The sequence below is a fragment of the Aulonocara sp. 'chitande type north' Nkhata Bay genome, linkage group LG7 (assembly GCF_057382095.1).
Source record: "Aulonocara sp. 'chitande type north' Nkhata Bay isolate Kocher_YH1m ecotype deep benthic linkage group LG7, A_spYH_male_GT1.1, whole genome shotgun sequence".
Taxonomy (NCBI): Eukaryota; Metazoa; Chordata; class Actinopteri; order Cichliformes; family Cichlidae; genus Aulonocara; species Aulonocara sp. 'chitande type north' Nkhata Bay.
In genome coordinates, this window is record NC_141350.1 from 48,426,178 (window position 1) to 48,451,695 (window position 25,518).

Sequence of the window (25,518 nt, forward strand, 5' to 3'; positions counted from 1 at the left end):
CTGCTCCACAGATTTTGCAGTCATGTTAAAGGACAAAAGCTTCAGCTTGTGTTTTATGAAAGCAGAAGTAGTTCATGGACGAATTCTTCCGTTTTTCCCGTCTACGTGTGCTGACACACAGCCTTTTCTTTGTTAAATCAATTGCTGCCTTTTCAAACACCAAGCATACTTATTCTGGTAGTAAACCTCAGTTTTAACCTTATCTGCCCACAGTATTCAGGCATTTATGGAATGAACCATACTTGTATATTAAAAAAGAATCTCAGATTTTCTGGGGTTATGTGGACCATAACACCATATAGCTCACATATTAGTTACATTTACTGAAAAGATGAACCCACTTTGAAGCTCATCCTAAAAAATGTAACATGTTAGAGAAAAACTTTGCTGTCATTTAATTTGCTGCGTTCAGGAGAAAAAATCAGATTGAATGTGTTTTAATTCTAGAGTAAAGGCTGTAAACTTTGCCCTTTTAACCAGCTCTTCAAAAACCAATGCCAGCTACATGTTTTTTGTAGTTTTGAGGGGGGGAAAAATCACTGCTGGTGATCAGAGAGCCACAATGACAGAGATTTGAAATAACGGCCACGCCGTCAGCTTTCATTTTACTGGCTATGTCCAAACTACAGAGAAGCCCAAAGACATAAAGCCATCATTTCTTAGTTGATTCATTCAATCTTATTTCAGAGCAGTTGATACAATCTGATGGAATAGTCTGCTCTAAATACTGAGCTGTGGAGCTGCTCTCCAGCTGTTGCTTATCCCAAGGTAATAAAAATGGGACAAATCAGCCCATAATCCCTCCTCAGTCCCTCCATTGTTCTTGGAATGATGCTATGCAAAAAAAAAAAAAAAAAAAGGAACCTTCTTAGTATTCAGAATAACATCGGCGACTGCTGATTTGCCTCTGTGTCATGTTTTGTTTGCTTTGTGTCATCTCCTGTCATTTTAGCGATAGATAATATTTGTATGTGAATTTATGGTGCTTGATCCGTGCGGGTTTTTATCAAAAGGAGAACAGATAAATTTTTTATTTCTTTGCTTCTTGTGGGGTTTTGGGTTGTTTTTTGGGGGGGGGGGTGTCTTTTTTGGGGTTTGTTTTTTGTTATCTGTACTTGTTTTATTGCAGTTTTTTTGCTTTTTAAAAAATAATAATTCGGTGGCATTTCCATTGATTTTGGTCCTTTTAATTGTGTCATTTCAAAGCAGTCCTGAAAGGTGCATTCAAAGGTGGCACTTTATCCAATACATTTCCCCTCACAGTGTAACAGGTGAAAATGGAAAGGAGGTTCTATTAGGCTGAGTCCTTTAAGCTATGAAATTAGGGTTTGCATTTGGAGCATATCTTTTGAGCTGATACACATAAGCGTCTGTTCTCTCTCTCTTTTTTTTTTTTCTTTCGTAGTGTTGTTATTTGGTGAAGGTGTGTGTACCTTCCTGCACCTGATTATTCTTTGCTCAAGGAGCAGTAATCATCACTGATAATCATATCAGATCATCACTGAGCTCATTTTTTATGGAACAGCATGTTTAATGCACTGAACAGGGTGATGACAGCCCTGAAGTCTAGGACTGGACTCTCTCTGTATATACTTTCTGTCTGACAAAATTCGGGCCCTGACCTCACGTGTGAAAGTGTCAGCTCAATTGTTTTATATTACTTTGGCTTTTCTTAAAAAAGGTTCTGTGTCCTCATGATTTTCTCTCTTTGTGTTTTGCAGGTTTCCCTGATTTTCCAGGGAGTTCTCCCCAGTTTTAATAATGGAGGTGTTGCAATGTGATGGCTGTGACTTCCGAGCCGAGTCATACGACGACTTGAAGACTCACATACAGGAAGTGCACACTGTTTTTCTGCAGCCTGCAGATGCAGATGAGTCTGATTCCCTGAAAGATGAAGATGAAGACGAGGAAGAAGAAGAGGACTATGATGATAAAGATGACAAGGATTATACGCCTCCTAAATCTGGAATGAGTATGCCTACCACATTCATTTAGATGTTGCTGTTGTTTTGTTGAGGATTAGGATCATGTCTGTGTCTGTTATAAAGAAGTCTACAAAGTAAGGTGATCATACATTTTACAAAGTTGGGTAATGTAAAGAGTTGTGGATGGACTTTATCAGCAGAAACAACAGAAAGGGAAAGAAATTACAACAAAATAATTTACTGTTTTCCAGCATGTGTCTAATAATCTTTCTCTTTTCTTTCTTTTTCTTTCTTTTTAGGCCCCAACTCTACTGACAGTCCCAACCAAACATCACAAAAGCCAACAGCTGAAACTCATCTGCAGTTTTATCAGTGCAAGTTCTGTGTCCGTTACTTCAGATCAAAGTCTTTCTTAAGAAACCACACCAAAAAGGTGCATAATGTCATAGAGCCAGATTCGGATGCAAGTGTCTCCTCAAAGACTGCAAAGCAGCCCAGCTACACTGTCATAATGCACAGTGACCATTCAAAAGTGTATTCCTGTCAGTATTGCACATATAAGTCCCCAAGGAAAGCACGGATAATGAAACACCAACTAATGTATCACAACAAAGTTCCTTCGGATAGTGCTGGAGATCCCCCGGAGTGCAATGAAAGCGGTGAGAAATCGGACTCTGCTACGGAGCTCATGAAGGGAACGTTTGCCTGCGAGTGGTGTGACTATCAGACCAACCAGAAGGACAGCTGGACCAATCATGTGGTGAAGGAGCACAGTGACAAGGTCAAGATAGTTTCCTGCATTGCGGAGGTGGAAGAGCAAGCAAGTGCAAGCTCCCCCAAACCGGATTCTCCCTCCTCTTCCCGTGCTAATGTTAGCGGAAAGGAGGAGTCTGTAGCAAAAACACCAGAAAACACAGGGGAGAAGTCCACCTCAGAGATCTCATCCTTTCAATATGCACAGATAAGTGCAGTTACACCCAACAGCACAGGTTCTTCTATCCTATCCAAGAGGTTTGCATCATCCGATGTCCCCAACAGTGCGATAGCTATGGACACCAACCTACTCAATGAGGAAGACTCGAGGAGCAGCTTAGAGGACGATGACGACGACGAAGAGCTGGGTGATATGGACGATCCCAGCTACACTGGAACCCTGTCCGCAGATGCAAAGCAGCTATTAACAGATGAAGATAATAAATTATTGGAAACTAAAGGAATTCCCTTCAGAAAGTACATGAACCGATTTCAGTGCCCATTCTGCTCCTTCCTCACCATGCACAGGCGGAGCATCTCCCGCCACATTGAAAATATTCACCTCTCTGGAAAAGCCACGGTGTACAAATGCGATGAGTGCCCATTTATTTGCACCAGCCCTCTGAAACTAGGCACACACAAACAGAGCCACAATTTTTCAGATTTAGAAACCTTGGACCTGACAGGTGATAGCCCAGGATCTCAGAATGACAGCGCAGCAGAGCCAGTTAATGAGGGTAACGTGAGTTCTAAAGTCAATGGGAAAAAGACAACCAGCACACCAAATGACCAGCAGAACCCTCACCGCTGCACCCTCTGCAGCTTCTCCACCACCACCCTGAAAGGTCTGAGGGTCCACCAGCAGCATAAGCATTCCTACTGTGATGACCTCGACTCCACTGTCTTTGAAGCCCAGCTGTCTGACCAGCCAGACTCTGAAGTAGATGCTTCTCCAATCTTCCTACAAAAAACCCAGACCCCCATTTTAGGGCTTGCCACCAAAAAGCCCTTAGTAACAGGGAAAAGAGCCAGGAAGTCCATTAATGACTTGCCTTTGGATTTGTCCTCAGTCAAAAAGAGAACCAGAATTGATGAAATTGCCAGTAACCTTCAAAGCAAGATAAGCCAAAGCCAGCAGGACACCGTCATTAATCTGGATGACATGGATGATGAAGACGCGGGAGAAAATCATGCCAGCGCTGATGAGGGGAGAAACAATGAAAACAACTCTGTCTTTGCTTACAACACACAGCAGCTTTATGCAAGAGACTCTGCCAGCTCTAATGAGGGCAGCAGAATAGGGAAAAGAAAAAGCAACCCTAGGTCCAAGCCTAGAAACATCCCCATATCGCTGACTCTCTCGGACGATAGTGAAAATATCTCCGCTGATGCCAGTGACAGTGCTATCCAAGAGAACATGGAATATTCAGAGGATCCTGGAATTACACGCTTCTACTGCAAACACTGTGATTACCACAACAAGTCGGCTCGTAGCGTCAGCACCCATTACCAGAGGATGCACCCTTACATCAAGTTTAGTTTTAAGTACATCCTGGACCCTGAAGACCAGAGTGCAGTCTTCCGCTGCTTAGAGTGCTACATCGAATACACAAATTACAACGATCTGCACCAACACTACATGGACCACCACCCTGAAGCAAGCAATGTGCTCAACTTCAACCAGCCCCATCTCTTATACATGTGCCGGTTTTGTTCGTACACGAGCCCTAACGTGAGGAGCCTAATGCCCCATTACCAAAGAATGCACCCCACCGTGAAAATCAACAACGCCATGATCTTTTCCAGCTATATTGTAGAGCAGTCCCACAAAAGCAGTGAATCACAGACTCTGAGGGAAATACTCAATTCGGGACCGAAAAATTTTAACTCTCCCACTTCGATGTCCAGGTCCACCTCAAGCCCGGTGCAGAAAGCGGTTTCCAAATCCCCTGAAGCTAGCGCTGACCCAGAACCTCTCAAAGAAGGCAGCAATGTTGTCGTCTACGATTGTGACGTGTGCTCCTTTGCAAGCCCCAATATGCACTCTGTTCTGGTCCACTACCAGAAGAAACACCCAGAGCAAAAGGCGTCTTATTTCCGTATACAGAAAACCATGAAGGTCATCTCAGTGGATCAGTCACAGCCTGTAGCCAACTCTTCGTTTAACACCAGCATGTCTTCGACTCCAAAACAATCAAGTGCAGCAGTTTATGGATCAGATGAAGAAATGTATTACTGCAAGCACTGCGTGTACAGCAATAGATCTGTTGTTGGTGTTTTGGTCCATTATCAGAAAAGACACCCGGAGGTGAAAGTGACAGCGAAATACATCAAACATGGCGCTCCTACCCCTGGATTGATGAAGCTCATGGATGAGCTACAGATTGCAGCACCCAAGCAGTTTATGAAGCAGTTTCAAAATAACGGTCACGACGGATCTAATAACTCGAGCCCCAAACCCGGAAGTGGTGAGAAAGGCGAGGATGAGCTGTTCTTTTGCCAGCACTGTGATTACGGCAACCGCACTGTAAAAGGCGTGCTTATTCACTATCAGAAAAAGCACAGGGAGACCAAGGCCAACGCTGACCTTGTGCGCCGCCACACTGCAGTCGTCCGGAGTCAACGTGAGCGAGCGCAGATGGTTCAGTCCAGCGTCGCCTCGTCTGCCGCTGTCCCAGCTCCTCCAGACCCTGAAAACACTACACCTCTGCGTTCCCTGAAGTGCAGGCACTGTTCCTACACATCTCCCTACGTCTATGCTCTGAAGAAGCACCTAAAGAAAGAGCACCCTACTGTGAAAGCCACAGCCATGACAATTTTACACTGGGCTTATCAAGATGGTATCTTGGAGGCTGGCTACCACTGCGAGTGGTGCATTTACTCCCATGCTGAACCCCAGGGTCTGTTGCTCCATTACCAAAGACGCCACCCTGAGCATAATGTTGATTACACATACATGGCCAGCAAGCTGTGGGCTGGGCCTGAGACAACCCAACAGGGAGGCAATGCAGAGACAAAACATTACAAGTGTAGGGACTGTGCCTTTGAGGCTTGCACAATATGGGACATCACCAATCACTATCAGGCGGTCCACCCCTGGGCTATCAAAGGGGACGAATCCGTGCTTTTGGATATAATCAAAGGAAACGGCTCAACTGAAAAAGCCCAACAGCAGGTTTCCAAAGAGCAGACGCCTCTGAATTGCCAGACTGTTGAAGATGACGGCCCGTTGGTTATTGCCACCCCACCTCAAGAAAGCAATCCCCAGCCTCACCACCCACGCCTTTCCATCTCTAACAATCCTTATCAGTGTACTGTATGTCTGTCAGAGTACAACAGTCTGCATGGCCTCCTCACCCACTATGGAAAGAAGCACCCTGGCATGAAAGTGAAAGCTGCAGATTTTGCACAGGAGGCAGACCTCAACCCCAGTTCTGTGTATAAATGTCGCCACTGTCCGTATGTGAACTCCCGGATCCACGGAGTCCTCACCCACTATCAGAAAAGACACCCGTTGGTCAAAGTCACAGCGGAAGACTTTGCAGACGACATAGAGCAAATCACAGAGTTGCACGAAGGGGACGACAAGTTCAAAACTCAAAGGCAGGGCTACGGCGCATACAGATGCAAAATGTGCCCGTATACACATGGGACTCTGGAGAAACTCAAAATCCATTATGAGAAATATCACAATCAGTCTGCTTCCGACATGTTCTCTCCTTCTCTGACTCATTTTTCTTCTGGTAAAGAAACAGAGCTAGCAGGTGAGTGCAGCGCAAGTCATATATCAAGTGCAGCAAAAGTCCAGGAGGTCAGTGAGTTGGACCTTGCCCTCTCTCAGTTACCCATCAATAAGACAGAAAAACACGCTGTGTTCAAGTGTCAGCTCTGCAAATACTTCTGCTCGACCAGGAAGGGCATCGCTCGCCACTACCGTATCAAGCACAACAACGTCCGTGCTCAGCCGGAGGGTAAAAATAACGTCTTCAAATGTGCTCTGTGCTCATACACAAACCCCATACGCAAAGGCCTGGCAGCACACTACCAGAAGCGGCATGATATCGATGCCTATTACACCCACTGTCTGGCTGCTTCGAAGACTATGAATGAAAAGGTGAACAAAGTGATGGCACCCCCGCCGACTGAAGGGGACAATTCAGAAATGAGCGAAGATTTGCGATTAGCTGTGGAGAGACGGAGGTGCTCTCTTTGCCCCTTCCAGGCCTTCAGCAGGAAGAGCATTGTCTCACACTACATTAAACGCCACCCGGGTGTCTTCCCTAAGAAGCAGCATTCGAGCAAACTCGGCCGCTACTTCACTGTCATTTATGCCAAAGAACCCGAAAAGACTGCCGCAAGTGCATCAGCAGAGGACGATAAGGAAGTGATAGAGGTCCCGCTCGAACCTGAGCAGGATGGAGATGTGGACTGGCTGCCATTCAAGTGTCTGAAATGCTTCAGGTTGTCTTTTAGCACCGGCGAGCTGCTCTCTATGCACTACAACAACCACCACTGCAACGACTTGAAGCGGGACTTTGTGGTATCTCCTGGTCTCTGGGACGAGGATCCCGATTTATATCGGTGTTCTCACTGTGAGCTTAAGTTCCTATATCTCCCCGCTCTTGCGAAACATCTCCTGAAGCACAATGAGGAGTTTCAGAAAAAGGCGATGAGGCACGAGAGAAGGAGGCAGCTCCTCAGCAAGCAGAAAGCCACAGAGCTGCCTGAGAGCAAACAGGAGAAGGTGAGCAAACATAGTCGTCCCGAAATCTCATCAAAGAAAGAATTAAGGCGTAATAGAATTCTCTACCTACCATTAATGTGTGTGATGGCATACTGTGATTTACATGAGCGTCACATACCAATGCTCTACCTGTGTTCTTCATCTTCTTGTAAGATGGAAGCTTCCTCCTGTTTTTTTTTTTTTTTTTTTTTTAAACAACCATTTGTGGCATTGTGCTAAAGCTAATGGGTGGCTTTGCCCCTGCACTTCATTGGCAGTAAACGGTAAAAGTAATGGTAGAAGAAGCTACCTTTAGAAGATGCTATTTTGTGTCTCCTTCCAGGATTGAACCAGAGATCTTTCGCTCATTGAGCCAATTTGCAAGCTGCTAACTGTGCATGATGGGGTGATTTGATGATCTGCCAATTAGTTTCATATTAACTTCATGTTAAATTATAGAACGGTAATATTCTGTAGTTTTTCTTGTGAAAATTGTAAACCAAGACTAAAATAATGCCGTCGTCTGACTGTGGCAGATATGTTGGCTTGTGGAAACCATTCACACAACTCATGTTAAATTAGGTAGTTATGGTGCTTTAATGGCGTGTATTTTTGTTATATATTATTAAATAGGACATTTAAAAAAGAAAATCTTTCCTTTTCTGTGCACAGGAGAGTCCTGTAAATAAAACTCCCATCGGATTCAGGTGTAACTTCTGTGTAGAGATACACCCAACCCTCCGAGCCATCTGCAACCACCTTAGGAAGCATGTCCAGTATGGTGAGGTCAAAGAGGGGCATGTCAAGGTAAGAGAAGCTGCTTTTAAAGCTTCTTAAAGATTAGATTAGATTAGATTAGATTAGATAGAACTTTATTAATCCCTCGGGTGGGTTCCTCTGGGAAATTCGATTTCCAAAAAAGCACAGCACCGACAGAAGTTACAGAGTTACAGAATATTATATATATAATACACACACACACACACACACACACACACACACATATAAATATATATATATATATATATATATATATAAATACAGAGACAATATAAATAAAATATACGAAGGGGATAAATAGAATAAATAGGAATAAAAATACAAGTGAATTGCACATTTCAAGTATTGAGTCTATTGCACCGTTGACTATTTACAAAAGGTATTGCACAGTGAGGTGAAGAGGCACTACAGCTTAGTTGTTCCCCCCTTCCTTTGTTGTTGTTCCTTTGTCCTCCTGTTTCCCCTCCCTCTCCCCTCCAGGGAGGGGTTAAACAGTCTGATGGCGTGTGGGACAAAGGAGTTTTTAAGTCTGTTAGTTCTTGTCTTTGGGAGAAGCAACCTGTCACTGAACAGACTCTTCTGGTTGTTTATGGCCGTGTGCAGAGGATGCCCAGCATTGTCCATAATGTCCATCAGTTTCTTTAATGTCCTTTTCTCTGCCACTGTCACCAGAGTGTCCAGCTTCATGCCGACCACAGAGCTAGCCCTCCTGATCAGTTTCTCCAGCCTGGATGAGTCCTTCTTTGCTGTGCTGCTCCCCCAGCACACCACAGCATAGAAAAGTACTCCAGCAACCACCGACTGGTAAAACATCCTCAGGAGCTTCCTGCAGATGTTAAAAGACCTCAGCCTCCTGAGGAAGTACAGTCGGCTTTGGGCTTTTTTATACAGGTGCTCTGTGTTGCATGACCAGTCCAGTTTATTGTCCACCCACAGCCCGAGGTACTTGTACTTGTTGACCACCTCCACCTCCTCCCCCTCTATCTGAACTGGCAGTGGACCTGCTCTAGACCTCCCGAAGTCCACAACCAGTTCCTTAGTCTTTGAGGTGTTGAGTTGCAGGTGGTTTGTGTGCTTATAATATATAGTTATATTTCTTGCGTCAAATAAATACTATAGTGTATATTCACTATCCATATCCTATATAAAATAAGTCGTTATTTAAAATGTGTGGCAACAGTAGAAGTAAGTCGTTTGTCAAATATATTAAACAAGTTATTTTACTATTAAGAATATAGAATATATTCTTATAAGAATATCTTGCCTTCTTCTTATTGTTCTCATATTGGGCAGCAGGGCATTAGTGTGCTTTAGGGGTTAGAGATGATGAGCCAAACATCAAATATCTGCAGCATCATATTTATTGTGATGTTATGACTCTTAAACCTTTCCTTTTATAAATCGTGACCACATATACAGTACATGTAATTTATTCCACTGTGCTAATGTGATATCAGTGTAATATCCTCCTAACTATATTTCAAAGGCACATTTTTTTTCCGGTCCCCTGTGCTTCTGTATTATTTTCCATCTCTCATCCTCCTAGCACTGCAGTGATCTGTTTTACTGGACTGGGGTTCTGTTTCCCATTTTGTTTATTACTGACAGAGGCTTCTGGGTAGACAGTCTGTCAGCTACCCCGAGAGAAAACAAGCAGTGCTGTCCCATTGCTGTAGAGAAGCAGGGGGGTTGGAGTGGTGAGCCATAACTTTTAGGGCAGTGGCGGGTAACCATTCGAACATTAGTATTCCAGTGAGGCTGCCAGTGAGGGGAACAGGCCTAAGGACCCAATGCCTCACCCAAATGGAGGCCTGGATCTTCCATCAGACACTCGGTCTCTCTTTATGTGTCTAAGACGCCATGTTTTCCACCAACGAGAGTGATCCAGTGAAAAAGCACTGTATTCGTTTTGGTAACGAGGTCATAGTGTTCAAAGATGGGAGTTAAATTCGAGAACAGCGCTGGTTTCTCAGAGGGGAGCGTGAAGAGCAGACTGACGGTGCATTCAGGGACTGGATGGTAAGGCTGGGGCTGTGGATGCCACATCTTATTTATGGATTCACAAAGTGCAGGGTCAGGTCCTTCCACAGAAAGAATGAGTTTCCTTGAGGCAATAAAAAAGTCATGGTGATCGTCTGCCTGCTCACGATGACTGCTGCAAGCAGCCTGCACTCTGGCAGATGAAGGGAGGGGGGGAAAGAAATGTTTTTCCAGTTCCTTTAAGTAATTGTTGGTAGAACTGCACGGTTGCAAGATCTTTGTTTTTAGAAAAATTTGTCTCGATTAGTCACCCCGAATAAATGCTTATGGTTGGTTACAGTTATCACACTTGATGCATGAGGCGAGGAATTTTTCTGTCATATTCTGCTAAATATAAGCCAAGTGCGGTTTCTCTCAACCAACACACTGAAGAGTTTTATGTCTGAGTTAAAGTTAACCAAAGTGCTGATCTTCAGATAACACAGAGAGATGGAAAGAAAAACAGGGGGGGTCAAAGGCAGAGTGTGAGAAACTGTAACTGAGGCCTGACTGACAGTGACTGCATGGATGGAAGCAGAAGTGTTAGGCAGCTGCTTAACTGTCGCCTGTATGCAGATAATGTAGTAAAAAATAACTGTAGGTGCTAGACTTGAAGCGATATTTATATTAAAGCGATCTCTTCATTTCAGCATTCAGCAACCACATGAAAAAAGGTGTTGGCAGATAAAAATCAGCATGAACTGAGAGGTTGCTGAACATCTGAGACCTTTCCTCTTTTTGCATTGCAGCAGGAAGTCAGCGAGGTCCCCCTGATCCTACCTTCCGAGAGCCTAACTAATGGCAACATGGAGGGGGATGAAGCTGCCGAAGTCGACGGCCTGGAGAGACCCGGAGCCACGCCCAAAGATTCTGATGATGCCGCTGTTACCGTGGAGAACCTGGATCCTGAGACAGACGCTGGTGAAGGAAGGGCAGCGGCCTTGGTGGCCGCAGCCAGGGCCGTAGTGTCAGAGGGCCAGCTGAAGCAGCGGCTGGCAGCAGGGGGTCACCCGTGCGCCCAGTGCGATCGAGTCTTCATGTCCATGCAGGGCCTGAGGTCCCATGAGAGGAGCCACTCAGCCATGGCACTGTTCAGCAAAGAAGACAAATACAGCTGCCAGTACTGCCAGTTTGTCTCGCCCTTCAGACACAAGTAAGTGGGGAGGATCGGGGTTTGTGACTGACACCTTTAACACCGCTTCCACAGTGCTGTCCCTTGTGTGTACTGTGGTACTGTTTTTAAAGAGTAGGGCGCAGTAAATTGACACTTTGGCTGAGGCAAGCACATATTCACCATATTGCTGTGTTATCTGTTGACTCTCCTTTGAACATTTTATCTTTCCTCACTTTCCAGTTCTTTAGATTTTTTGCTTTTCATTAAGATGAAGTTTTAAGATTTAGTGGCTGTTTTGCTTCTGTCTCCTTTTAGAATAGTGCAAAGAAAATCCAAATGCGCATTTATATACACATAGGTGCAGATTTTTTAAGACAGAGACTTTATTTAAGTGGGGGAATTTACTTGTTACTGCAACACAAGGGACAGGAAGAAAAAATGAATTAGAGTGATATTAGATAAATAAAATTAATTAAAATTATATCCAGGAATCAGTGCTTTAGTGTGACTTGGATACACCAAACTTTCCAATTTTAGTGTTTTCTTTTTCTTTTCTTTTTTTGTAGAGGAGTATGTGACTATCAAACATTTACAATCTCAAAATATGTGTAAAATTAGAATTTTCTGGCTTTTGATCAGTTTTTCACATCTGTGAATCGATTTTAAAAACATGCCACAATCCCTCTGTAAAAGAAGAAATACGGTCTCTTGCATGCCACCAAAACGAAGCCTGTGTCCGATGTTCAGAATTAGGTTCTGGAAAAGCAAATTGTCACGTATTTAGACAGATAATGGCCACTTGTCGTTAGAAAAATTGCCTTAATGTTAGCCCTTAAGCAGGGGAAGTTTCATAACGATCGCCATGCATGCAGGATGAATGCAAAGACCATTTTCTTTAAGATGTCAGTCCAGCTTTATGGGGAGCTCTTACATGCAGCTACTTCTTGCTGAGAAGCTTCTTCCTGTTATTTGGCTATTGCTAGTGCTGTTTGGCTAAGTGGCTGGATTAGCAGATGCAGCCTTGAGGAAGTGCGATCAGTGTTAACCTCAGCGATACACATTGTGCACCCTGTGGTATTTGAATGCTCTGACTGTGAAGCAGCATTACTTGGAAATGTTTAGTTTGCGTTAGCAGTCACTTGGCAGGAGGCAGTGAGTCAGACATTAATCTATTAAAAATTACAGTTAAAAACGGATGAGTGGTTTGAACCCTTTGCAGCCCCAGTAAGCGGTGTATATTTAAGCTAAACGCCTCACCAGCCTTTATACCAGCTGCTCTTTAGATCAACTAGATGTTAAAGTCATTTTGTACAGAGCACAGTTTTACACCTTATTCTGTTTACCCTATCACAATCCCTTTGAATCTTCAATCTTCTCCAAGATTTCCTGCCTCCTAGGAGAGAAAGACAAGCATTACAAGCGAGGCAGACATTTTTTTTTAAATTTTTTGGTAGCGTGATTTGTTTTATCTATCACAGAGACACAGAGCGAGAGGGGAAAGAGAGAGTCCTCATCTCCTCTGAGCTCCCAGGTGTAATCCCTCTGTACTGTATGTGCCCTGACCCAGAAAGAAGCCGCATTCCCATGCCACCTAGGAGGCTGGCATTAAAAACACAGCTACCGTCCCCACAGGCACTCACACACTCATTCCCACCAGGGGATTGTGGGTAGATGAGTTCACCCCACGGCTCCTTGTTCTGTAGTCATTGGAAATGTGTGGCTGTTGTTTGCGAGGTAAACAGAATCGAGCGCTTTAGACGCCGCTGAAAAGAAGAAGGGAAAAAACCCCCACTGTTGAAATCATCAAAGTGGATGCTGTAGAGCTGCTTTCTCTTTCTTTCTCGTACTCCCGTCTTGTCACCGTCTCTCTCTCTTGTCCTCATTTCATCCATTTTTCTCATTTTATCCTCTTATCTCATATCCTCCCTTCTGTGTTTTGCTGTTGTTGTTGTTTTTAACTTCTTTTTTTAAATTTTGTTTCATTGCCAGTCTGGACCGACATGTGCAGTCTCACCACGGGCACCACAAGCCCTTCAGGTGTAAGCTCTGCCCCTTTAAATCTGCCTACGTGAGCCGCTTGAAGAGCCACCTGCATAAGGCACACACAGGTAAATAAAAAATAACACAAGCAGACACAGAACATTGTCACATACAGCTGTATCTCTGACTAACAAGCTATTCCTAGACCCATATACCTACCAACTTCCTGTTTATCTTCTCCAAAAAGATGTTCTGTGTGATTATCGAGCACAACTCAACTAGTGGGTTAGCCTTAGCAGCATTTTAACCATTCACTAAATCCAGGGATTTAGTTTAAGTGTTAAAATAGGAATTCAAAGGCCAAGTGAGCATTTGTATTTTTAATATTATGTATTAATTTAATTCTATTATTAACATTTTCTTCATTGGGGAACCTAGCATGCTACAAAAGTGAAGGTTTACTGGCCGTTGTGGCATAATGAGATTATTTTTGTTGTCGAAGGAGCCAGACAGCAGACAGCAATTTGAATTCATGTTAATGCAAATGTGGAAAATCTCCACCTGAGCTATCAAAACACAAGCAAAATGAAGCAACCTTGAAACTGGTGAGGCAGATAAGCTAGTCCTACGGAGGATTTGAATAATACTTTGAAGAAAAATCGCTAAGATGTGCTATATCCGGGATGTCAAATATAAGGCTCGGGGGCCAGAATCTGTCCAGCAAAGACTCCAATCCTGTGAGGCTCTGGAAAATGTGAAATGTATTTTCATATCTTTTATAGGTTTTCCTAATGATAAAGACCTCCACCACATGCATTCACACTACACCAAAATAATCAAAAAATGTATACCGATTCCACCATCAGGCCGGGGTCTTTCTGTGTGGAGTTTGCATGTTCTCCTCGTGTTTGCGTGGGTTCTCTCCGGGTACTCCGGCTTCCTCCCACAGTCCAAAGACATGCACTTAGTGGGGATAGGTTAATTGGTTAATCCAAATTGCCCATAGGTGTGAATGTGAGTGTGAATGGTTGTCTGTCTCCATGTGTTAGCCCTGCGACAGACTGGCGACCTGTCCAGGGTGTACACCGCCTCTCGCCCTATGACAGCTGGGATAGGCTCCAGCGGACGCGAATGGATGGATGTATACTGATTTAACTTTTTTTCAGTTTGTAATAAGTCAATCTGATCTGTAAAGGTCAGAAATTTTACAGTGGGTCCATAGTTTACAATTTATTTCTTACAGTTTAAGCCCAAAGATTCCTTTAATTTGTTATGGCTGCAAGTGTAGTTAAACCTCTTTACACTGACAGAAAGAGCAGGTTCACTGGTTAAGATCAAAGTCTGACTTCCCCGCTCTAGATCTTTGAGGCAAACCAATGTTTAGTTACATTCAATAAGTGGAATTGTGAAAACAATCAGCATTGAATGTTTCCATTCACACTGCTTTTGTATTGAAGCTACCAGGAATTTATATTGAAGATATTCTTACTAGAAATAGTTCAGTGCTGTGTGGCAAGCCAGTGTTAGAGTTAGATTTGGATCAGGATGCTGCTTCCTTTTAAGATGTTAAGCAAATACATTTAACAGAAGCAGGAAATACAAGGCTGGAAATCCCCATGGGAACATTCAGAACACTAACCTGCGCTGAACGCTTTTTAATGAACCAAGGATTACAGTTTTTATGAGCTCTTCGTTCAGGTGCAAATTCAAACTTTCAAATAGCAATCAAATCAAATTTCTTCTAAGTCTAAAATATGGGACCAGCTTCAGCATTTTTGCTTGAAGTTTAAGAAGCTTTAATAAACGCTGTAACGCAGGAGGAGCCCTGTTGCCAATAGGTTATTACATTTGCTCCAGATTTCCTCAAAGGGCTTTGTTTGTGGTCGGGGATGTGTTTATCATCACCGCTTTCATTAACAAATGCTCCCTAATTAGCTATCTAGAACCATGTGCAGGTCTTTGCAAGCCTGGTATGTATAATACTTCTGTGTTGATGTAAAAATCAAGTCCAACGCCTCATGATCCTCAATATTCTTCCAGGTGAGCAGCACACATACAAGTGCTTGTCCTGCCCCTTCACTTCTATGACCATCAGCCAGCTGAAGGAGCACTCTCTGAGAGACCACGGTGAAGTCTTGACCCTTCCCAAACTCCGAGCAGCCAACCAGGCTGCGCATGCCACCCTCAGGCCCCCCCGACCGGCCAGTAATCCAGAACAGACTCCCATAGCACCTGATGGTATGAGATCATGCGTAATCTTCATTAAGCATTGTTTTCTTCGGTTTGTCTCTGGGTAAAAGGAACAAATTATAATATTTTATCTAGTGAGATTTATAGGTGCTGGTAAGCAGCATGCTCCTGGCTCACCACAGTCGACTACAGCATTTTCCAGCTTTGAATCTTACATTTAATGAAATTCACTGCAAAGAAGTTATATAGAAAACTGCAGGAGCTCATGTGTAATGTTTTTTTTTTTTATAGTCAAATAGGAGTCAGCATGAAGTAGCTGTCACTGAGGGTGTATGCATTTAACTGTATAACTGGTTGCCAGGGTAATCTCAGGTGTCTATATGGGGTATCATTGGGAAACAACCTCTCACACCCAATCACGTCTGTCGAAACACACATTTCAGTCACTTGAATGTCACGATCCTCCCATCCCCGAAGTATCAGACATTCTCAATGTATGCTTGGATATGCAGGCAGGAAAGTGCCGTCACATTGAGGGGGAATAGTGTTAATAAAATTAAGCGGGGATGCCTAACAAGCATAGCCATCTGTAGAAGTGAGTCTGGTATTCGTGAGTCATGCATTCATGTTGGAGAAATGCTTTAATGTAGTACTGTGGCTGTTTAGATTTGACTACGTAAGACACTGTTTTTCCACAGAATATGTTCAGACGGGGACGCGCCGTGACTCTAGGCTGGTGTAGAAGTAAACCCCTTGATGTAATCCCATGTTTGAGGTGTTATAGTGGCTTTGCAGCGGCTGCTTTAGCTTGCAGACTGTTCTTGGCAGCAGCTGTCACCTTGCTGCTGGAGCTGTGGAATCTTCCCTGGAGCTGAAGCGGGGCAGCATTCCTCAATGCACCATCCACCACTGTCAGCTGTGCCCCACCAAGACAAATGAAGCATTGAGAGAGCAGGGCTGACATATTGAATGTCTCTTTACTGAGCCAAACTAGCTACCTTCAGCTGAATGTCTGAAATTCAAACAGAGGGAGTTTGTCTTGTTGGCAGGGTGTCTTGAAAAAGATTTCCATTTGATCGCCCGTTATTAGCGGCAATGTTTACTTGAATTTCTTGGAAAATTCCTCTTAACAGTTGTACCTGGCAGAATTATGAAAATAAAACCAAAAGGTCTTTGAAATCCAGCCTCATCATCGCTTTTAGCAAAATGGCAGAGCAGGCGTATTAGTTTGATCCACACCATATCTCGGTGACTACTAAACTGCTATACACGCTCATCATCCCCGCAGGATGTATAATTAATAGCTTTAGGAACTCTATAAAGCAAAGGATTAGGTTAAATTTTTCCTGTGCTTTAGTTTATGACCAAATACCTGCAAAGTGAGTGAGTTTCTAAAGGTTTCAGCTGTACTTACAATGTGTGTTAGCTTGCAGGTAACTCCTTTATGACTTCCGTGTTAGTTTTTCCAATTTGAGGCCGACAGCTTGGCAGTTAGTGTAGACAGCCGCTATCGTAAAGTTTTCTCCTCCTTTCCCTTAACTTTCCCACACAGGTATTCCATCTCTAATGCAGTACAATAAATAGTTTTAGCCCTTAATGAACAATTTAAGAAGCGACGTCCCCACCTAACTACAGAATCTGCTCTTCATCTTCCGTCTCATCTCCATACCTCCTCCACATCGCGGAGAAGATATTACAGGAATTAATCAAGCGTGGCGCTGTTTAATTTAATAGCGCTCTTCCGTCTCCTCTGCCTAAGTCAAAAAATGGATCTCAAGAATTTTGTAACAGCAAAGTTTCAAAGAAAAGTTGTTGAGTTTTTTTTTTTTTCCCCATTCCCTGCTTGCTTTCGCCTACTCTTAGTGCTGAATGAGGTATTTTTCGCACGGAGAGATACTCTGTTAGTGTCACTGTAGTTTATTTATTGATGTGTTGGAGGCTCAAACTAGGACGAGAATATGAGCCGGCTCGATGATATTATAGAGGAGGGAAAGAGGCAGGGTACAAAATGACAACAGTCACAGTTACACTTCGGCGGGGGTGTGAGGGACATTTGGTGTAAGCACATCTGAACACCTCTTCTTTACAGAGGCATGAATCATATATGGCCCTTTTATTCAACGTTATGTATTCTTTCTATCCACTTACTGAAGACTTTATTAGGACCACGTACCTTTTCGTATGTGTATCTAAACAGACACTTATTTTCCAGCAGTGTAGTAGCACAATCTTGCTGATACACGTTAGAAGCTTGTGTTAGTGGCATAATTGTCAGTTCCAGACGGGCTGTGTTTTCGAAGCTGCTGATCTCATGAGATTTTTACACAGTCTCTTAGAGTTCACTACTGAGCACCTCGATGGCAGTCGGATATTGGTTGAATGCTACAGCCTATCGGAGGACCGTCGCTGACCTCACACATCCCTTTATGATACAGTTAACCCTCTAATAGCGACATTTAAGCATAGTAAGTAAGTAAGTAAGTAAGTAAAAGATTGCACACTGGTTTCATTAAAATGACACAACCGTGCTCCTCGGTGACACCCCCCCAGTCACCAGATCCGAGTCTAACACCTTTGGTATGTGGCGTAAAGTGTGGTTCATAGCATGCAGCTGACAAATCTGCGGAAATTATGCGAAGCAATCATGTCGGCGTGGAGGAGAATCTCAAAGGAAAGTTTCCAGCATTTGTGGAATCTGTGCTGCAAATAACTGAGGGTCTGTCGAGAGCAAATCGAAGCTTTTCCCAGTGTTAGTTATGGCGCTCATAATAAATTCCCTGGTGTAATGTTTACTCTAAAAAAAATTAAATGTTAATGAAATGTAATCAGACTTCTTACATAAACTGAACAAAACTGGGAGATCAATTGATCCAAGTAGATAAAGTAGGTTAAACTCCACCCTGCTGTGCAAAAAAATTCATCAGCTCGACAACTTCACCGTGCGCTGGAGTCAGTCGGTGACTGATGATGATGATGATGATGAGTTGTGGTTGGAGGGGTTACTTGGTGAGGGAATAAAATAATCAAGTCCTGCCACCTTGTATACAAATCCTGTCCTATGGTAAAACATAGAACATCTAAAGATAAAACGTCAGTGTAAAAAGCGATCTTACTTGCCAGACGTTACATTTTCCCCATGTCCGCATACACTGCGTCACCTTTTATTAAACCCTGAGGTTGTCTAAACGCCTCCGCCTCTCCCTCAGATCCGTCATACCTGGAGCCAGTGGATGTTCGTCAGCAGCTCAGTCATTACCAGCTGGCCTCCCGCAGTCAAATGTCTTCCAGCTCGACACCTGGTGGCTCAACGGTGGCCGACAATCGTCCTGAGAATATCCTCACGTGCGAGTTCTGTGAGTTCAGCTCCGGATACATGCAGAGTCTACGGCGTCACTACAGGGACCGTCACGGTGGCAAGAAGCTCTTCAAGTGCAAAGACTGTTCCTTTTTCACCTGCTACAAGTAAGTGAAAAACAAAATTTAACAGAGAAACGTAGAAAGATGTGCACACGTTGCACTTAGTATTGGCACATTTGCAGGTGCTCATTTAACTTCATAAAGTCTGAACCGTCAAATAATTGCCTGAAAATTCACTTTTTTTTGGAAACTGGAGTGTTTACTGAAGTTTCTGACTATTTTTTTTTTTTAAAGAAATTAAATATTTGCATATATGAGTTTTAATTTCCATCATTTTTTGCCACAGTTGGCGCTTTTGTGCAGTTTACTGCTTAAAAACATATTCTACAATGTATTCAGCTTTTTCAGGAAAACAAAAATCTCACTTTCGTCTTAATTCACAAAAACTCTCGGATCAAATATGAAAACCTTACAGGGTCTGTCTGTCTTTTAATCTGCCTCAGGAATACCTTCACCATGCACGTAGAGGCGGGTCACTACAACAACATGCCAGAGGACCTCGCTAAAGACCTGCGCTGCCCTCTCTGCCTCTACCACACCAAACGCAAGAGCAACATGATCGACCACATTGTTCTGCACAGAGGTACGCTGCCTTCAAAATGGAACCGGCCACATAGCATGTTTTTCTGTTTTTTTACAAGTCAACTTTATTGGTGGGTCATGCTGTGGGAGACTGGTTTTCAATGCTGTGGCTCAGGTGGTAGAATTAACCTCAGGGTCAAAGGGTCAGTCCGCGTGAATATTGGTTTTTTTTCTAGCACTTACCATTTAGGAGTGAAACCAGCTACAAAAGGAAAGGCGTGTGTTGTGGTGAGATCTGAAGACCTTTGGTGTCGGCGCTGCGGCCAGTTTGGCGAATGTTTGCTAGCTCTTGAGTTGTTCTTTAGCTCTTGTTCTTTCTGTGCAGTAAACAGACATGAGCCATCAGAGATATCAATCATCTTATATAACTGCCGGCAAGACCGAAAAACAGTGCATTTTCTAAAATGTCAAAACATTCCTTTTACAGCAAACGCCATTAGATTCAAAGTCGGCGTCATACTGCCTGTGCTGGCATTTGCAGTGTTCAACATGAGGGAGACGGTTAAATGATATTTGAGTCAGGACTACTACAGTCAAAGGAAGATTGTTATTTCCATCTGCTGTAATTTATACTTGGCGGTATGCCTCGGCTGTGGAGTAGGACAGCACAGATCCCCCGTGCAGGGGAGAGCAGGCGTTAGCGTCTGTAGATATGACACTGATGAGAGACCCAACATGAAAGGAGCTGGTGTGGAGGTGGGTTGCAGCCACAGCGAATTGTAGGCAGGCTAAAGCGGCTTAAATAAACACGCCCCATGTCAGATTTGCCAATCTGATACATAGAGGTTTCTCATCTGAGCCGTCAGCTGATGTGGGCTAGCACTGTGGTCAGCTGATCTGCCGGAACTGCAGCTGAGCTCGGCTTGATGGACAAGGCAAACATTTAAATTTCTCCTGACAAGAATGTTTTTCATGTATTTTTATCACGAGGAATAAAGACACACCAGTAAAAGTAACGGTAACACAAGCGATACCAACGGTCTTTACATGTTATGTGGAGCGTTTTTCTTGTTTTTCAATAGTTAAAGCATCACTTTCTGTAAATGAAAGTGTTTAAAGTGACAGATAACAAAAGCAAGCAAAGAAAGTGCGACTGCATTTATAGTGTTCGGGTACTTTTTATGATAGAAAGCTTTTACCATCCACTACCTGTATTTCCTCCTTACTTTCTCCCCGTCACTCTCTCCTCTCACCAGAGGAGCGCGTGGCTCCATTGGAGGTCAGCCGCTCCAAGCTGTCGCGTCACCTTCAGGGCCTGGTTTTCCGTTGTCACAAATGCACCTTCACATGCTCCAGTGACCAGGCCCTGCAGCTGCACCTGCAAAAGCACGCTGAGATCAAGCCCTACCAGTGCCAGCTCTGCTATTATGACACCAATAGACGGATCCAGCTAGAGGACCATCTACGCCTTGAGCACAAGGTCGGTTGGAGTTCACGTATAATGGTGTGGTGTTCAAGTAAATTCAAACTAGTAGTTCTGAATCGTGGTGTCGTTTGGCAGACGAGAGAGTCTTGCTTTTCACTGTAAGAGTGTCTTAATAAACATGTTTGTATTTAATTATTGCTCTTCTCACTTGGTGTAACGTGAGATGTTCATCACTGAAACACTGAATAGTCTTACTCGCTCTCAATGTGTAAAGACGGAAAATCTAGTATTATAAAAACATTACACACAAACACACATTCATTTTTTTAAATATTAGCATTACATTTAAAGAAATTAAGCATTTAAAAAACACATTAAGCATTTAAAATACAGATTGTTATTTGGCAAGAAAAGGAGTTTCACGTTAACGCACCAAAATCCAGTGGAAATGGTACTTACAGTACAATAAAGCAACAGATCAGGGGAACACTGTACAGTTGGCAGTTTTCTGGACCCCAGGCAGTGTTGCATAAAAGTACTGTACCTCCTAAAGGGAGGAAATGAGCAAAATACTGCATTGCTTTGTCTTTTTCTTTTTTCAAAGCACGAGTAATTTGTAAAACATTTACAAACGTACTTTTAAGTAACAAGAAGCACTCTCGAGAGCACAAACTACCACCAAGGCAGCTCGCTCAAGGCAGTATTTACTTTTAAGGGAGTACTGTTGTATTTTTTATATACTCATTCTGTTTTCTTTGTTCTTTTTAAATGTACGTTAAGACGTTTGTAGTGCAGTAAAAATCAGAAAAGGGCAACTTGACAGACGTTTACTTTGATTACACAAACACGTGTAGGAGTAGGTAATGGTAATAAGTATTGATTTGTAAATAACTGGGCATGAATAAATTGAGCTTATTACATAATATTATGCTACAGTATATATTTCTAACCAACTAGGCAGCTCCTTCTCTTTCTAAAAATGGTATCTATATATGTACCGTATTTTAGGGTCATATTGAAAGAAAGGCGGAAATGTAAAATGAAATGCCAGTGTCATTGCCAATACATTGCCTTTGTTTGTAATGTTGCCAATACAAGTAAAGGCAATAAGCACAATTTTAAAAATAAAAAATGCATTTTATGAAAGTTTGACCTCGAGAAGAGGTCAGAGGTCAAGGTTACGTCATATTTAGAATCCCCATAGATCTTTACCTTTATGCCTATATTTGCACACAGGTTTAAATAGCTCTATATAGCATTGTTGACACGTTGTTAGCAAGTTGACCTTCAGATCAAAAGAGCCACATTTTTCCAAATAGTAGCTCAGCATGGGGTAAAATTTGTAAAGAGGCTGCTCTGGGTTTGACATTAAAATCTGCTCATTTTAAGGTAGAAAAAAACTGCCTCAGTGATTCTGCTGACATTTGTTACGCCTGCGATTTTATTCATTTATTTTTACATGAAACCTTAGTTGGTCATAAACTAGAGGATTGGAGTGTCTGCAATTCGAATAAAAATATGTAGATGCTCTCATATTATCAATAGGCTCCATTTCAAAGTCTCCCTTTATCTATCAAGGTGTAACAAAACTAAAGAAGGGCAGTGCATTGATACATTGTGTAGGTGTCATATTGCTACAGTTTCAATATATTCTTACAAATCAGCCCAGGAGAGGAAAAAGAGTTCATCTGTTACTCTCTCTTAATAGGGATAAGATGATGAGATGATGTGCGATGGTAGGTGGAAAGAGCTTTAAAGGGCACCCTCTTAAGTTCTTTTTCAACCTTTACCTGAGATTTCACCCAGTGCTTGTTGGGATAAAGTCAAACCCAGCTTTTAGTTGAAAAACAATTTGCTTGCTTCAGAGCCATGATTTTCACATATAATTTATAATCATATCTCTTTGATTAAACCGTGCGATGCTCTTTTTATCAGACGCCTATAAATACTTTTTTGGGGTTGACGTTTGCGATAGTTTTATTTACAATGGAAGAGGTCAGTACGACCTTTTTTCCCCTGCCTCTTCACTGGTTGTTGTGTGTTTAACCTATATATAAAAAGTCAGTTTTGAGTTTTTCTATGAATTTATATGAATTCAGAGCTATTTCAGATCATCTTTGTTTTGTTTTTTCCTGTTTCAGATTAATGGTAGTTCTGAAAAACTTTCAGACTGTTAGAAGGAAGCATGACAGATCAGGTTTCTTCCTGGGTGAGGCAGCAGGCTAAAGCTTATTCATGCTAAAGGATGATGTGAGTTGAGGTTTGGAGGGTTGCTGTTCCGTGTCTTCAGGGAGTATGGGAGGAGGAAATTACTCAGAAAGTGTGAGATAATAGGTGACAAGATGAATGAGATATTGGAACAAGTTTCCTTCCTTTGTTAAATGTTCTATTTTAGATTATCTGAGTTTGTCAACTAGAGATACAAAAATCTCCTTGCATAATTCTTGCGAATCAGACGGAACTTTGACTGAGAAGTAGAGCGTTCAGCAAAAGCTACGACTGTTTAAAAAAAGACAGGCGTTCACCTGCTAAGGTCTTACAAAAACCAGACATTTCAGTTGTTTGAGCACTTTGGTCTATAAATAACCACCAAAACTCACTTTGACTGATACCAGGAATTTCTGTGCTTGTGCTAAAAATATACCGCTTTAACCATGACTGTCGTATCCCATACAGGCAGGATGTGGACTTGTGTTACAGTGAATGAATATAGGTCAGAGAAACATAGCTGCTGGAGGAAAAATTGCATCAAAAACCAAATCCAAGCAGAAACAGTTAGCTTTGTGGTCTCAACCCAGATCTGGAATTTCTAACAGGTTTTCATTTTCCTGCTTAAAATCAAACAAACAAAGAAGGCCAAACATGCACATTCTGATGTTGTCAAAGCCTGGAAAGTTTCAACTCTGATTTTGGGGAGCAAGCAGGGGGAGCTCCTTGAAATAAACCCTGGCTGACGAACACCACACTAACCTGAAAAACACACATCTCCTGTGTCCGATTAGGTAATCCGCAACTTTGAACTGATGGGCCGGGTCAACCTGGACCAGCTGGACATGATAAAGGATCAAGGCAGCAGTGCTGAGGAGGAGGAGGAGGAGAGAGAAACTATGGAGATGGTGTCAGATGGAAAAGTGGCTCTGGAGGAGGAAGAGGAGGAAGCGGAGGAGGAGAATGACGATAATGATGTGGGAATGGAAATCATTGAGAACATGGTGGAGGGCCAGACAGAGATGGACGATGAAGAGATGGAGGAAAACGTCAAAGACGAAGACGATGAGGTGGAAGAAGTAGAAGAAGTGGAGGATGAGGAGGACGAAGAGGAAGTCCAGGAAGTGGGGGAAGGGAAGCCTGCCCCTCAAGGTAACGTCATATCCAAAAAACTGTTATTTTACGACTGGCCTGTCAAATCCAAAACTCTATATTATGACTTTAAAAAACAAACAAACTAGACTATAAAAGCGGAATAGACTCTTTGACGAAGATTACTGGGGACCACAGTGCAAGGGATTATGTGAAGTATAGCTGACCTATGTTTGTGCTATACATTATCTCCTGTGTCGCTCTTTGATCTCAGTAAATATGCCCATAAGTAGGACATGCAACAATATTCTGGAAGTATGATTTATCTCAATTCCATAACATTTATCTCTTTGTCAATTATTCATGTTTATGTTCTTTATTTGTAGTCCAGCTTTCAGAAACCAGATTGTCATTCTGAGCTGATTTTCTTATTTTAGCATTTTAGCTTCTATTTTGCTGTACTTAACTATATTGGTATGTCTGCAAAAAGTACATTAAGTATGGAAAAAAATCTGATCAATCTGTAGGTATGGGGATGTGGAGGCTTGTTTTTAAACATGTGTGAATTTGCTGTATTCTGAAACTCTATTTCCCAGAAGTCCTTGCATCTCCCATCAGCAACAGCAGCAGCAACAGCTCTGGGCCAAGCAGTGCAGAGAAGCGTATTCCATGCGAGTTCTGCGGCCGCTGCTTCACAAACAGCCTCGAATGGGAACGACATGTCCTTCGACATGGCATGTAAGTCTATTTTTTTTTCCTCTCTCTCTTCTTCGTAACTGTCTCTTTGTGTGTGAGCCTGCATACTTTCCCTACCCAGTCAGCTCTTCCAGCCTACTTTTAAATGCCCTCTGTGGCCCTTTTTAGCCATTTCTCTGCTGTCATTTATGTACAAAAAAAATCTGCATTCAGTTCAACTGATTAAAGGTTGTGCTGATACAAAACCTAAGGAAAAAGTTGACAAATCATTCGAGAGTTAAGATGTTTGTTGACATGGTTGACATGAATTGATGAAAATGAGGTTTTTCCATATTTTGTCTTTGGTGTGCAGCTGTGGAGAAACGTGACTTTGGTAAAGCACCAGGTGCATCCTTTTCAAAGATGTTTGCATTCAAGCGTTAATGTTACTTAAGGTCAACCCAAACCTGTCTCAGCAAATGGCTGCCTCTCCCTGTGTTCTGCTGGAGCTCTTCATCTTACATCTGTAGCTGCCCAGCAATTGCTTTGAATTGTTTTTGTTCTTGGAGAGCAGTTGCATGCGTTTGTGGAGACTGACTTTCGATTTCAAGGCAGTTGCACCGATGGGATGGGAGGCAACCTGTCTTGTTTGCAAATAATTGCCATCTAACTTATGAATGCAGAAATATTGCCT

General features: G+C 42.7%; 1 protein-coding gene across 2 annotated transcripts in view; it reads left to right on the forward strand.

Annotated features, from left to right (window-relative positions):
* znf462 (zinc finger protein 462) overlaps window positions 1-25,518 on the forward strand; it is a 55,265-nt gene that overhangs the window by 24,458 nt on the left and 5,289 nt on the right. For both annotated transcript variants that reach the window (XM_086300915.1, XM_086300916.1), the window contains exons 2-12: window positions 1,722-1,972; window positions 2,225-7,422; window positions 8,074-8,208; window positions 10,950-11,353; window positions 13,304-13,422; window positions 15,335-15,532; window positions 18,691-18,946; window positions 19,345-19,484; window positions 20,680-20,903; window positions 23,852-24,209; window positions 24,746-24,887. In XM_086300915.1, the coding sequence (XP_086157041.1) occupies window positions 1,762-1,972; window positions 2,225-7,422; window positions 8,074-8,208; window positions 10,950-11,353; window positions 13,304-13,422; window positions 15,335-15,532; window positions 18,691-18,946; window positions 19,345-19,484; window positions 20,680-20,903; window positions 23,852-24,209; window positions 24,746-24,887 (7,385 nt within the window). In that variant the 5' untranslated portion in view covers window positions 1,722-1,761. The remainder of the gene's footprint in view (window positions 1-1,721; window positions 1,973-2,224; window positions 7,423-8,073; window positions 8,209-10,949; window positions 11,354-13,303; window positions 13,423-15,334; window positions 15,533-18,690; window positions 18,947-19,344; window positions 19,485-20,679; window positions 20,904-23,851; window positions 24,210-24,745; window positions 24,888-25,518) is intronic.